Source organism: Netta rufina (assembly GCF_964035555.1).
Source record: "Netta rufina genome assembly, chromosome: 1".
Taxonomy (NCBI): domain Eukaryota; kingdom Metazoa; phylum Chordata; class Aves; order Anseriformes; family Anatidae; genus Netta; species Netta rufina.
The window spans coordinates 22,229,652-22,244,942 of NC_140123.1; the positions used below are offsets into that span (position 1 = coordinate 22,229,652).

At 42.8% G+C, this 15,291-nt stretch overlaps 1 protein-coding gene across 1 annotated transcript in view; it reads right to left on the bottom strand.

Moving 5' to 3' along the window:
- FLT1 (fms related receptor tyrosine kinase 1) overlaps positions 1-15,291 on the bottom strand; it is a 108,228-nt gene that overhangs the window by 47,769 nt on the left and 45,168 nt on the right. The window contains exon 11 of the mRNA XM_084283641.1: positions 7,520-7,634. Within this exon, the coding sequence (XP_084139767.1) occupies positions 7,520-7,634 (115 nt within the window). The remainder of the gene's footprint in view (positions 1-7,519; positions 7,635-15,291) is intronic.

A 15,291-nucleotide genomic window follows, 5' to 3' on the forward strand; every position in this document is an offset into this window, starting at 1 on the left:
CTGTCCCCATTTTAGTTCTTTGGTAAAACGTGTTCTGACTGGAGTTATGGGCAGAACTGGGACAATGATGAAAGGAAATTGTGTGGCCATGGAATCCTGTTGCTTGGAACTGTTTGGCTTTTCTAAAAATCTTTGAAATAATTTCTCTGTAATTAATACATTCTTTTAGGTCTGTCTGATTGCTGCAGCTCAGAGAAAACCACAAGAGTGTGAGTCAGTACTAAATAAGGACCAGTTATCTACACTTTCACATAAGCTCTGGCTGAGAATTTGGGCTGCTTCTGCCTCTTACTCAGAGACTTCATGGCAGTCCCCAAACTACTTGCTGTACCCCTAAATAATACAGACCTTCTGTTTTCCCAAAAACATTATTTATTTGAAAACGTCTAATACTTTTCCTCCTATGCAAGCAAACACGGTGAAGTCAAGTCATTTAATTTTGGCCAAGGTATTTGTTTTAGAAAGCTGCCTTATGGCCACATCAAAACAACAAATGATGCTAATAGCACCTCTACCCTGTTAAGCCGTGCCAATGGCCAGCTACCTTTCTGCTAGTAAATTGCATCTCATTTTCAGCTAGAATTTTTCTAATCTACGTTTTTGGCTCTTCTGAAGGAGGGTTAGTAATACCAGATAGGTAATTACAGCCCTTAGAAGAATTCATACAATTTGGCTAAATTCAGTAGGCTGACCTCTATGAATTCCTAATTATAAAGCATGGGTCCAGCCCTGCCTGTATTTCGTCATTCTCTTTGAATTCCTTCCAGTTTTTAAATAAAGTGTGGACACAGGGTCCAGAGGCAGGATTCCTGCAGCTGTTTCATCCACACTAACTTGGGATGGAAGGAAGTCCCACAACATCTGCATGAGGGCCAACGTGGGTGGCTAAGAACTGCTTCTGCCATTCCCAGACTTTCCACAACAAAACCATTCTTTCTTATGTCACTCAACATTACCTCATGGCCCCTTTGCCCAGGTAGCAATGACCTGTTACCCAAAATGCACACTGAAGGAGAATGAGACTCTTCCTCTCTGACTCCAGGACATTACTGTTATTACTACTACTACTACTACTATTATTATCATTAATAATAATAATAATAATAATTATTATTATTATTATTATTATCATTAGTGGTGGTGGTATCAAAGTTTATTTTGTCCTGACATTGTCAGGTATTAGTTTTTAATGAAAAAAATAATCTGAATTTTACTGTTCCAACCCACTAATATGTGATTATTATTTTTATTACATTGAGAATATCTCTTACAATCATACTCTAGCAGATAGACTATAATTACTGGCTTGAGTGCTAATAGATTATACTTTTACTTGTATATTAAATGATGATAGGTGACGTTGCCTGGGCACTGAAACCCAGAGATTTATACTTCTACCTTGTTCCCAGCATTGCTTTGGTTTTGAACAACTTGCATTGTCCCAAATAATCCTCGAGCACAGGCTAAGGAACATTCCCAACTAGCAACTTGCATGTAACCACCACCTTTGGAGGGTAAGGGAGATAAATGTAATGAACACAGGCCCTATTATTGACTAATACAGAGATAGCCATAGTGTCTAGAAAAAGCAAGGCTGACTTTGCAACATAACAGAGTATTTTAGAGACAAATTGTCTCTGTGTAAATCTTTGAGCTCATAAATTAGTCATAAAGATAAGATAACATCTCTTTGAGCAGGTCGTGAGCCCTCCAGTGGTGCAATCTGCGTTCTGCACTGTGGATGCCAGCCAAAACCCACCAGAGAAGCGGTGTATACAAAACGAAGCGTGGCATGATTCTGTTTATTGAGTAATTATAGCTGTTGAGATCAGTCTGTTCTGTGTGGTTTCCCTATACAGCTATTGCTGCAAAAGGAACAAGAGAAAAAGTCTTCACAGCCTTGTGTTGTCTCTCTTTGCAACAGAGAGTTTCAGGCCATGGATTTGCAACCGGATTATGCACAAAAAGTCTGAATCCAGTTGCCATGATCAGAGAGAGAGGAAAAAATCCTTCCTGGCATGCCTGACATGTTGAGCCTTCTCCTCTGTCCACAAACTCCATTTGCCACCAAAGCTTCGATCCTTTCTGCCTCCTCCCTGCACCCATCCCAGCTGAAGCACTTTGCTACAGGACCATTTCAGAGCCTGGGGAAGTGAATCACTCACTGCTGCCGCTTCTGCCAGCAAATAAAAGAGGCATAAAGCAGACACCCTGAGATGGAAGAGGAAGTTACAGATTTTCTCATGGTGGAAAGTGATGAGGAAAAGACTTGGGGGAGTGTACACAAAGTGCAAAGCAGTGTGCGTGGTCTTTGTGGTTGGAGGCAGGGCAGTCTGATGGTTCTCCTGGAGTGTCTGCTTGAATTTCTCTCATCCCATAGTAGCTTAGATAGAGGATTGCCACTGCTTCAGCTGATGGCAGTGAAGCAAGTGGAGGTTTCAGTTGGTAGCATGACCCTTAGAAAGCCTCTGTGCATATATATGCTCCATTCAGAGACTGTTGTACTAACTAGGAAATAAATGAAAATATGATCTCCTCACCCTCTTGGATTTATCTTTGGCTAAAGGAACATTATTTAGGAAGACAAATGTTGAAATATTGGCAGCACACCATCAGATTATTCTGTTTATGCCAAAGACACATGATCTGTATGCCTCACGCTGGGAAGGACCATCAGTGCAAAACCTCTGGACAACATGGTTCATCTTCAGGACCACCAATATGGCCACAGAATAAACACTAAAATATCTTCAGTAGCAGGACATGAATATGTGCAGAATAACACTTCTTTCCCCAGGTCAGACAAGCAAGCAGAGCTTCAGTTTCCCTCTGTAGAGCTTCAGTTTCCTTCTTGAGCAGGCCATGGGACTGAACGCATCCCTCTGACTCACAAGGAGGTTGCCCTACAGACAACTACACACCACCACAGACACCTCCTGTTCCCCTTCTCAGGCCGTACATAGAGTAAAGCAAGATTAGATTCACGCCTCCCCCACAGACCCAGGAAGGGAATGGGTTTCAGGAGTTGCAGCTCAGCAGAGGCAAGTGCCAAGTTCTCCTGGTTTTAATCTCACCAAGTGCTAGGCTCTGCTGGCACCTCCAAGTCATCTATTTAAATGTGTTGACAGAATTTCTAGTAGCACTCAGGAGGGCCTCAAGAGAAGTTACAATGTGCTGAAAGAGAGGCAGGCTACACTCCCAGTGCTATCTTTAGCCTGGCTTCCTAGGAAGATCACACTGTCTGCCCATCCATCTGTCTGCCACTCCTCTGTCCTCGGTAATTTTTTAACCCATTGCCTGCGTTCAACCAAAATTGACAGATAATCTCAAAGTTCAAAAGTTCTCCTATGTTTTATGGGAACTATATGTTGGGTAGAGGAGAAAGACTAAAACAACTGCTGCTGTAATGAACTAAACTGCTCTTTCTTTTATTTTGGGTACCAGCTGGCCAATCAGCATGGGTGTACGGGCTAGTCAGAGGGCACATACGGGGACTCAGGACAAGCAGAACATGTACTTCCTCATCTCATCAGTAAGGAGGGGACATCGGAGAGAGCTAGAAGCTTAGGGCTTGGCATAGAAGACACAGAAGAGATGGAGTTGTCCTATATTCCAAGGCTACACCTTATAGGTCGTGTCCAAGAGGGACTGACTCTCCACCTTGATGTTGTGACAGTTTCTAACATTACCCGCAGATAGCATGTGTTAGAAGGACCCATTATTGCCAGCCAAACCAGAGATGGACAAGTGCGAGCCTGGCTTTGGTCTTGTAGAACCTTCTTACAGGGTCATTACTTTCCACTTGTCCTAAAATCAGGTGGCTTTATCACTCGCAAAGGATGGGACCACTAAAAATTTGTGTCAGTAAGGTATTAGGTATTTATGCATAGGAAAAAAAAAAAGGCCATACATATATATATATATGAATAAGCACAACTTCACATATTAGTATTCTTTATACCCATCAGCCCTTCTGTCTACTATCTCCTTCCCTGGATTTTCTTATCCTTTCTTCTTGGCCAACACCTTCTACTCTCGTACATCTGAATCCACCTTCTTAGCCATCTTCTGTGCATTCTCCATCCCCAGGATCTTTGTCCAGTCTCTCCTGCAACTCCCTGTCCCTGATATACCTGCACAAGGAGTACTACCTCCTTCTTTCAAAGCTGTTGATTATCCAATGTGTGGTTTATCCAATGAATGCACACACAGGAGGGAATATGCATATACTGCAGTGGTACCAATGAACACCTGAGCTCTTTGCATCTCATTATTGCAGGTCATTCACAAGTCAACATTTTAAGAAACCACTGATCAGGCTAATAGTAATCATAATCAATATTAGCCCTGAGCTATAGTTAGGAGATAGCTTTGGGTAGGAACACTGAGAAGTGATGGTTTTTAGCAGTTGAATGACAAGAGAGTGCCTGAGATCTGTTCACATGATAAACCTAAGAATAGGTCAGTTTTGTAGGAAGTCACCAAAAATGTCCAAAAATAAAGAGAATGAAAATTTGGGTGGGGAAATCAAATCACTTCAGGAGTTGTTTTATGATCAAGTATTATGACTTCTGTTACAAACTTCTTCCATTATGCTACTTGTGTTTCTCAATGTCTGTTTAGAGAGGCTTCAGCGGAAATGTTACTAAAACACTGTTGTCACGGTTTCTCTGTCACCAGAAGAATAATGCAGAACAGGCTTCCTGAGTTACTTTAACCATGCAGACATGAGGTTTGAAGTTTTTCTAACTTTAAATATATACTTGTGGCTACCTGGATAACCACAGACAAACAAACATCCAATCAACCTACCGCAGAGAAAGGCCAACTTTTGGAAGGATTCATATACTGCACATACAGGAAACTAAGGAACTGGCATGAGGTCTCTAACCAAGGTGAAAGTGGCTACCTTTATTGATAAAAGAAACCTTTTGACCTTTCCTTGTTCATCTCTTTCCTTGATTACAATAATCTCATCCGGTGGTCACCCCCATTTCTGCTTTCATGCTAACCCAAAAGTGTAACTTTTTGAGACTCTTCATCCATTTCCTACTGCTTTGTCTCCTACTACTTTGTTGTTCCCATTGAGCTTTGAGATTGTTTGTACCATGCTTGCTATGCTCGGATGTGGAAGTGGGGTAGACACTCTGTTTAGATAGCAGGACTCCATTGATGTGGAAGTGCCTCGGCGAGCTGTTCTTAGCTGTGTGCAGTAGCAGAACTGCTCACAGTAGCAGTTCATCAGAGCCAGACTCTTGTGATGACGTGCTGCATTCAGTGAGCTCAGTGCTATTAACAGTTTTACAATACCCCCAGCACATGAGGAAGGGTTTTGTCTGAACTCTGTCCCTTGGAGTTTGCTCCAGGAGACCAAGAATGACTCTTGGACTGCAAAGAGTGAAAAGCTATAGACTCCCACAGAAAAAAAAATAAAAAAATAAAAAAATTCCTGGATGCTCTAGAGCAGCTGTGTGCACACAAATCATGCAACTCACTGTTTGGCCAGGAACCCAGGCTTAGAGAGCATTTTCTACTTACAATAGCATTCCAGCTGTGCTTGAAAAGCTACGGAAGAGCAGCAGAAATGAAGAAACCTTTGAAAAGCATTTCTCAGAAGCAGAGAGAATTCACTTCAAGCTAAGAACTTGAAAACTATAGATGACATGCATATTTCCAGCACGGATAGCATGAAAAGCAGAAGCCAGGCAGAAGTATCTATCTTCAAGCTGCATTCTTCCTAACAGCACGACAACCAGGTACACTTAAAAAAGATGGGCAAACAGATTGTTTCACTCGCCTGCCCTTCCCCATTGGAAGCAAAAAGGATAAAGCGGTACAAGGCAGACCTTTCTTAGCTGAACTAAACAGCATGAAGACAAGTAATAACAGGAGAGCTGCTACATTTCACTGTAAAAATTTCCATGTAACACATGCAGAGATCATCCCTTGGTTCATTTCTGGGCATCCTTTTTTAAAAAAGGGGCAGCTTGCCAAAGACTTCAAACAAAATCTGCAGTTCTGCTGCAAGGACCCATTATTAGCATCTTCCTCTGGGGAGGAATTTTTTCGCTGCTGACTGGAAGTCGGTCTGACATTTCAGCCACTCCTCTTATGCTATCTCCAAAACACACAACACACTAGGAGAATGAGGTCTGGCCATTAGGCAGCTCCTTATGTACCCTGTGAGCAGGTAGGGCTTCACCCACAGCATACCTAGATGTCTTCTGGAAAATTACCGGGTTCTCATGGGCTTTTGTTCATAATTCCCCCTTTGGAATAGGCTTTGTCTTCCTGTGCCTGAAATGATTTCCCTTTCCTCCTGCAAATCCCTCTGTATGTCACTTTTTTTTTTTTTTTTTTCATGTGCTTTCCTATGATAGTATCCCCTAGGAAACTGTTTGCTCCCATCTTTGCCTTGATCTCTAAGCATGTGGAGGTGGCCGGCTAAATAGAGCAAACGTCTCACTGGGATCCAGCCTGTTCCCGTACGCTGGACCTGTGCCATGAACACCTGTGGTACTTTCTAAATAATACAACAGCAGGAGAAAATGCGGTTCCAGGCCTGAATCTTGGCTTCATGCACAGCCCTATTTATTCCACAGTGTGTAAAAGGGCCCTAATGTAAGAGTAGTTACAGTTTATATCCATTTTCACATGCAAAAAAAAAAAAACTGAAGGAAGGCATTAGGGAAAGTACACCTACATCCCTGGTGTCCTTAGAATTACAAGAAGATTTTCAGCATCCTTAGAAATGACAGGCCTAGAATAAGGTAGGGGAAAAATATCTTGATTGAAAGGTTGGATGGATAGCTCTCCATGACACGGCAAGGTAATCTCACTGGCTTTCCTTCCCATGTTGGACAATGACATGACTGGCCTTATCACCCTTCAAAAGTGCCTGCATCTCCCCATGGCCCATGAAAGGATGCTTGACCTGGACTAGACACCTAACTTTTAGACAGTTGATGCAGACGAGATGAATCCCACCATGCAGAGGTGACTGAAATCTCTGAATGAGATGTCTCTTAAACTTTGCTTCTTAAATCTGGATTCATTTGGCCCTTTAAATTTTTTATTGCAAGAAAAGACTTGGTCATCTAATAATCTAGGACCACATCTGTGAATAAACTTTCAAACGAGAGTAAATTGTTTTACTCTCATAGGAAAAACAACAGGAAATTGTGCAATGGCACAAAATGAAGTAAAGATGGTCTGGAACCCTGCCCTTGTCCTCCTGAGGTGCCCCAAGATACTGCAGGCCAGCTCTGAGAAAGCCAAACATACTGAATCCCTGGCATATCACTTACCTTAATATGACAGCATGCCGAAAAAAGTACATCTCTACATCTCAGCAGATTAATACCAAATCTCCATCACTGCTGGTGTGGAAGCTACTTACATTTATGTAGGTCTTCATATAAAAATGCTGGCTTACTCACTGTTACATCAATAGCATCTTAAAGCACCTTTACAGCTGATGCTGTCACACAGAAAGGTTATTTGTCCCTAGGACTCATACCTTATTTTTGCCCTCTATTATAGCTGTTCGTTCAGTGATGCTCTGGATCCTGTTTCCTATGTGGCTGCCAGCTTTCACGTTGAAAGATCCTTCAGTATAAGAGCAAAAACCATGCCTGAAGACAAAAAAGTGAAGTGAGTTTTTATTGATTTGGTGATAGACTGAAGCATACAACACATAAACCAAAAGAATTTTTCTGGAAAGAGTGATCATCTGGGGAATCTGCAGGTGTTGTGATCACCATGCAAGAATGGAATGGCTACACTTCAAAAAATCTTGAGGTTTGAACCCTGATGGTTGGATTCATTTCCACAGCTGCCCGCAGAATATTACATTTCTAGAGTCTGTGTCAACATTTAACCAACTATAGACTGGGAGGTCAGAATTTACAATCCAAGCCTAGATATAAGACTGTGTGAGAACAGTGTGCCATTTCCAATCCTCTTAAGTTTTCAGCCATTGTAGTGGTCCAGTTTTGGCTTCAAAGATGAGTTTATATTATTTTGAGTCCTAAAATCAAGACAACATATATTTGTTTCAAGATCCATTCCTTAAAGAATTGGGTGCCATTTAAATATGTGCAGGTCCTTTTTGTTATGAAAAAAAATAATGCAACCTTTCATTTCTGATTTGTTTTTAGTTCTGCTTACAAAATGGCAAAATATCAATACTGTGATTCAATGATTACAAAATAAACAATAAAAAAATGACCATAATCCTGCAAATTAGTGAAACAAGACAAAACAAAACCATATCTAACAATAGAAAGGATTTAAATGTTCATTTTATCTGAAAAAAAATATCAAAGACATGTTAATGAATGGAAATATCAGGAAAAATGTTTTTGCCTTACACAACAAGTTGGCTTATAATCAGAACATTCAGGTGTGGTCATGGTAGAGCTAATTTGTTTCCCAAAGCCTAATTTGGTACACATGGAAATAAACACATTGGAATGCTTCTTAAATTCTGTCCATCCCTTTTCTTTGAGTATATCAAGTTTTGCTTTTCATCCAACATTGAGTTGTTGCTTGTTCAATTCCAGCTTCAACAGTAGAGCTTAACCCTTCAACGGGGTCAAGCTCTTTCAGATACAATATGTTCCTTTGATCTTCCACGTATTTGAAAGACAAGAGCTGTTGTATCCATAATCAAGTTGTCCTGACATGTATATCAGTTGTTTGGAGAAATGATCCTTGAGGGCTGCTGACTGGATAACAGCATCTGATGCAATACCGACCAAAGAATGAGGTTCATTTCCCTTCAGCTAAATGTGCAGTTTGGTTAAACTTTGTGTTGTTTACAGTATCAATGGTACACTAACTTTACATGCTAGTTTTTAATTGTGCAGCATTGCATCAAAACAAACAGTGCCTTAGCAGACACTGCAGCTTAGAGAAAAGACGACAAGTAAACTAACTAGAGCTGTAATCATTAGCACAAACTACATGAATCTGCATCCAAATTCTTAACATGCATTGAGAGTCTCAGGGAGATGAAAAAGCCAAAAACCAGGAGCGGGTCATGGTCATTGGTACATGGAGAGAGAACAGGGAGAAATAGCATGGCAAGGAAGCCCTACACACACAACCACTTACTCTAGACTGGTTTAAAAGCCACCTTCTAACACGATTGTTGAGGCCAGGATGGATGAAAGACAGCAAATACATGATTGTTGAGGCCAGGGTGCATGAAAGACAGCAGCATTAAGACAGTTGATGCATTCAGAAGGGAAAAAATGTTTTAAAAGTCACTCAGAATGGTAGATGCCATTTATTTATCACATTTAATGCCTGAAAAAGTCTGTTTTTGTAACAGGACTTTAACACAGAAGACATGATAATGTTGCTAAACCATTAACATTTCCACACCATAGCAGATATCAGAAGTTATTTCAGCATGCCAGTGCCACAGACACACAAATAGGCAGTATCAAAGGTGCATCCTTGGGCCTGGATATTTGGACAATCTCTGTACAGGAAGACAGACACTCCACTATCTCATTTCATTCATACTAAGTCATTTAAAAAATGTTCATCCTTTCAAACAGGTGGAACTGGTATTTTTCTGCACAGAATGAATTTGTGTTTCTTGTGATGTTGAAGATCTGCGCTTTTTACAATAAAAGTCTTTACTGAGACACATTTTCATAAAGGACAGAAAGAAGGTATAATGCATATTCAGAAACAGCCTATGTATGTCTGAAAGACATCTCCAATCTCATTTCTTGCAGCTCTGCAGCCTTAGGCTTAGTTATTGTTATATTATTTTTCATAATTCCTTGAAAAGGACTGTATATATTTAGGTTGCAGTGTCATAGGGATGAGGATAGTGCTATGTCTTTGTCGATGCCTAGCACAATGGGGTGCTGATTACTCATTAATACCATAATACAAGCCACCATCATAATTACAATAACATCACAATAACAAGAAAAACACATGTAAACCACTAGATGAAATATTAGCCCTGCAGGCACATACGTGAGCTCCACTGCCTTCACATACCGTATTAACTCCAAACTGCTGATTATGATGTTAATGCAATTATAGGAGAAAATCGAATACGCTTAATAGCTGTTGTCCATGGTTTTAATAATAATAATAATAAAAAAAAAGGAGTCCAAATCAAGCTGTGACTACATTATCTAACAGCCCACAGCGCACAGTGGGAGATGGGACTGCTCTCGTCCCGTGCCACTTCAGCTGCACGGTCTGCTGGCTCAGCAAGCATTTGCAAATCAGTTTCAGAGTGGCTGCCAGGCAAAGTTTAGGACAAGGCTCAGACTCATCCCTTTGGATGCCGAACCAGATGCTTTCCCTCCCCAGCTGCCAAGCGCTCTCACTTTAACCTCAAAACACACCAGCAGAGCTCCAGGCTCCTGAGCGGGTTGCTGGGGTTATTACTCAGCCATCCTTCCTCTACTTGCTGCCGGTGGTGCCACACAAAATCACCACTCCAGGCAGCAGCAGCAGGTAGAGCCGAGCAAGCGACAAACGGGAGGGATTAAGAGCTCTGTCTCCTGACCTGCCTTCAGCTCTTAACAACAGGCATTTTGTGACTGAAAGGGAAAAGGCTCTGCAGCACTTAGATGTAGTCATCAAATCAGATGTTTGTGTTAAGTACAGATGCTTGGAAAGAAGTAGAGAAGAAGAAGAAAAAAAAAAAGTACCCTGGCTGGAATCAAAATACGTAATTATCTTCCAGCTCATATAATTGATATTTCATTTTGTGTGTCCTCAAACAACATCAGATAGGTATTTCTATGTCTTAAAAGTAACTCAAAACTATCAACTCAGTAAAATAGCAAGGTCATCCTACTTGTAGCAAGAACTGCCAGTGTTTGCAGGGAAATTCCACTGAATTTTGGATATCTGAATCTCGCTCCAGACATCTCCCGAGTGCCTGTGTTCCTGAAATGGTTTGTTGATGGGATGAGCCTCATTGCTTTGCATATTCAGGAAAGTTTGCGGCAGGGTTACCGCCAGGTTAATGAAAAAGCACACAGTGTGCACAGCGGCTGATAAACAAGCTAGTATCTGCCAGCACATTTATAAGCAGCTCTTACACCTGTTTTCCAGCTACACGTTCCTACTTCGTGCTTGCAACCCTGCACATGCAGAGAGCCTGTATAGTAAAAGCAAAGGCTGTGTGCGTGCAAAGGTGTGTTTATAAATATTGTGTAATCTCAGATCGCAGTAATCCAGCTCTGATGCTCTGCTTGAGTGCCAGGACGCTCCACCAGTGTCCCCCCCCCACCTCCTCTAAGTGTTTTTTTACATGTGCCTGTGTGCGTGCTCGCTTGTGCGTTCGCCAGTGTGCACGGGTGCACAAACACACCCACCCGCACAGGCACGCTCGGGTCCTTTGTGTCAACAGCTTGAGAAGCAGGCTATTCATCTGTGAAAAAACAGGAGCCATTAATCCTCCTGCGGATTTCAGAAGAAGCCCAGCGCGGGGGCCAGGGGAGGGGTCAGCGCTGCTCGGCAGGGGATGCTCCTGGCGCTCCAAAAGGGATGCCCTGAGACCCTCGTGGACCCTTCCAGCTTTGGGAGTTTGCCCTTTTCTGGGAGGGCAAAGGGTGGTTATGCAGCCAGAAGTAATCTGGGCTTTAAAAAAGGTCTGCGGTGTGCGGCGCTGGCACCCAGAGGGGCCCTGGAGAAGCGGCCGGGGGGAGGGGAGCCAGCCTGCTTCTCAAGAATACATCAAGCCCTTGAGGAAGCAGAGTGTGCCATGTTTGAAGATGCAAAGATAATCACAGTGCTGGGAACCGTCTTGTGTAGCGGAGGAAGCCAAACAACAAGAGGAAAGCAGCATATGCTCCTGATTTCGCACAGGAAGCTAACAGCACCTCCTGCCAAAGTGAGATAAGAAAACTCCCATGGCCTATTCTGGACAAGGCCATGGTTATCAACCTCAGCTTCACGCTGTCCTCGCTCTGCTCCGCAGCCCATTCCCTTTCCTAATGAGTTTCAGAGCCCTCACCTCTATTAGCATACAGCATGCCAAGCACAATAGTGTGGTATATTTATAACCATTGATGGGGAAAAGTTTCCAGGGTAAGAGTGTACTTCATGTCATCTTGATATATTTCACGGGAGTGAAACTACAAACCAGCTTCAAGCTGAAGTGCTGTCTGTGAAACTGCTGGTCTCCAAATAAAAGTCGTGTTCTTGTCACCCCAGCAATCTGCAGCAGAGCCTGGGAGCTGGGGAAAAGGGCTTCTTTGATGATTCACAGGACAGATTTGAATTTCCATATTTGCAGAGTCCTAAATGAGAGCCCTACACCCAGCTTGTGTCCAGACACATCTTCTTCCCCACTCTGGAAACAGTGCTAAAAGAGTGACAAATACCAGCATAACAACCCTGACCCCCATTTCAGCTGGAAAAATAATGACTTCAGTCTTCTCATCATTTCAGCTCCTCCCCCCAAGTCCTCCTACATGATGCCTTTGCAATCCTTCCCTCACGTGCAATGCCATCCAATTCCCTAATGTTCATTTTGGCAATGCTACCACAGCCTCAGTCATGCTCTTACTTATTGAGTAGTATTTGGCAATCACGCCTGTGCTAGGAGCAAGAGGAAGCCCTACTGTCACCGACCGTGGCTATTTTCAAGAATGATTACCACCAGGAATATTTATTTTCTCATCACCTATTCCTTTTTAGGGCAGCGATCAATTCCTAGCAGCAGCAGGGAGGCGTTATTACGAATTCAGGTTGGGCTGACGCACGTCTCTCAAGACACGGTGATGACGACACTAACTACAAGACAGGAACTCTGGAAATTCCTGGAATTGTAAAGAATATATAGGAACTGCTTCCCACTTGGAGGTTATCAAAAAAAATCTGAATGACCCAGGCCTCGCCTGCCCCGTGCCTCGGTGCTCGGTGCTGTGCGATTGGTAGCACCGGGCTGGTGTAGCCACGTGTCCCTGGGAGCACTGAATCACGGTGAGGCCGGAAACAAGAGAGGGAAAATAGTAACAGGGAGCATGAACGGGCTGTGAAACGTGCTTTCTGGGGGAGGGGGGAACATGTGCTGGCTCCCCGCCAGCGCACTCCCTCTTGCTTTGGCTGCAACGTGATAACATGCTTGTTGATTCAGGAGCCATCCCCTCCCTCTTTCAGCCAAAAATAACCAGTTCCAGGTTGAAACACCAGCCCCACTGCTTTCGGTGGAAAAGCTCCAGTTAGCTCCAAACAGATTGAGAATTCATCCCTAGCACCTTCCCTGGTATGCACGCATACACCGAGTATCACAGAATCACAGAACGGCTTGGGTTGGAAGGGATCTTAAGGATCATCTAATTCTAACCCCACTGCCATGGGCAGGGACACCTGTATGTAGGGGTTTTGAGGAGACCTACAAAGGGTAGGAATTGGATAGTATTTATATCACATACTGTATGTTGATTTATATTTATTTAGGAGCTTAACAAGGAATACCAAACAAGAAGCTGTGTTGATAGTGGCACATGTTCCTTCTTTGCATATCTCATTCTTTACACTTTTGCCTCTCTGCTCTCACTGTCCCAGGCCCTTGCTTATGCCCACTGCAGAGTCAACACTTGCCCACCAAGAACAGAAGGGACATCACCAGCCCATTTCATGTCAGACACTCTCATGACCCTGAGAAAGCAGTAACGGTCCATCGCCACGCCTCATCCTCGGTCAGCAGAAGAGGAGGAGACTTGTGGCCGAGGATATTATTAGCTGTGCTGAGATTTTCACTGATGAGATGCAGGGTGACTGGAGGATTTCTCAATAGCCTCTATGCATAAGGCCATACTGAGATTCTTGTGTACTGCACAGTTGCCAGAGCAAGGACTGAGTTATTTTCTGTTTTATAGGATGTTCTGCATCCCCATTGAGGGGGACACATAAAGGGAAAGCTCATTCTCTTGGGAAGATCCCAGATGTCCTGAATGCCCACTCCTTCTGGTGAGCCTCTTTCATACTACATCATTAGAAATAGTCGGGTATATGACATGCATGACCTTGTTGCATACCACCGTGACTATGGAAAAAGAAAGTTTGCTGTCTGCACACTGCCTTTTCTGTTGTAATCTACATGTAACCAGATTAATGCATGGTGCTTCCCTTTCACACTCATCCTTTCCAAACATTACAGCTTGTCCTGAACTACTTCAGTGTGCTGCCACAGAAAGCCAATTGATCTGACTTTTCTCAAAGGAAGCAGGAAGATCAGCAGCAGTCTTACCTGTCCCACCTTTCAGCCCTTCATCAGCCCATGCATGCATTCCCACAGGGGACAACAAAACAAAACAAAAAAATAAAACCAGACCATACAAACAAACAAACAAAAAAAAAAACACACAAAGACCCAACACTTCTACATCTGCAGAGCTGAGCAACCTGAACACCAGCCATTGACAACAAAAAAATAGAAAACACATTTTACTTTCAACTCCTTTGCCAATACTTGAGACCTCTGAACATTAGGGAACATGACAGCATTTGGATGTAGTTTTTCAGGATTTTTGCATATCCCGAGGTAACCTGAAATTTTCTCACCTTGAGTTTGTTATCAGATAATTATATTTTGCTTCTTGACCCTGTGTTTCCTGCTTCACACTGCTTAGCAGTCTTCGTGGACACAGAGTATGATCAAAATTTCAGCCAAGCCTTCCTTCCTTCCTTCTTGTCCACCTCCTTTCCCTCCATTGCTAGGCTGAAATCACTCTCGTCTCCCATATGGTCACCATGACTCAGCCTCCACTTTCTCTCACCAGCTATTTTCTCCATGGAGGAGCTGAATGCTGACTGGACTACAGAGTTATTAAAGCATGAAGTTTTCACAAGCACCTAGGACTTCTTGCTGGGAAAAATGGTTTGAGTTTAATAGTCTGTGGTAGTACTGAAGGGAAGAGGGCTTCTCCAGTTTGGATGAGCAGTCAGAAACCTAAAGGGAAAGACCACAAAGCCTCTACATACAAAGTCTACTCTGCTTCTATTTCCAGAAAAAGATCATTATATATAAAGTCTGGGATTTTGTTAAGACCCTTCTGGCATAAGTTATTTCCCATACACAGGTCACTCCTCACAGCTCACTCAAATTTGAGACGTGACCTCACATCTACACCCACTCAAGATCCAGGTCTCCGCAGCACCTTATCATAATGCTGAAATTCCCTTCCTTTTCTTTGCTGTCCTGACTGGATCCTTTTGGCTCTATTAAAGGGTAATTCTTTACTATTCAGTTTACACAGTCCTTAATATTCCCTGTCTTTCTGACAAGCTGGAAGC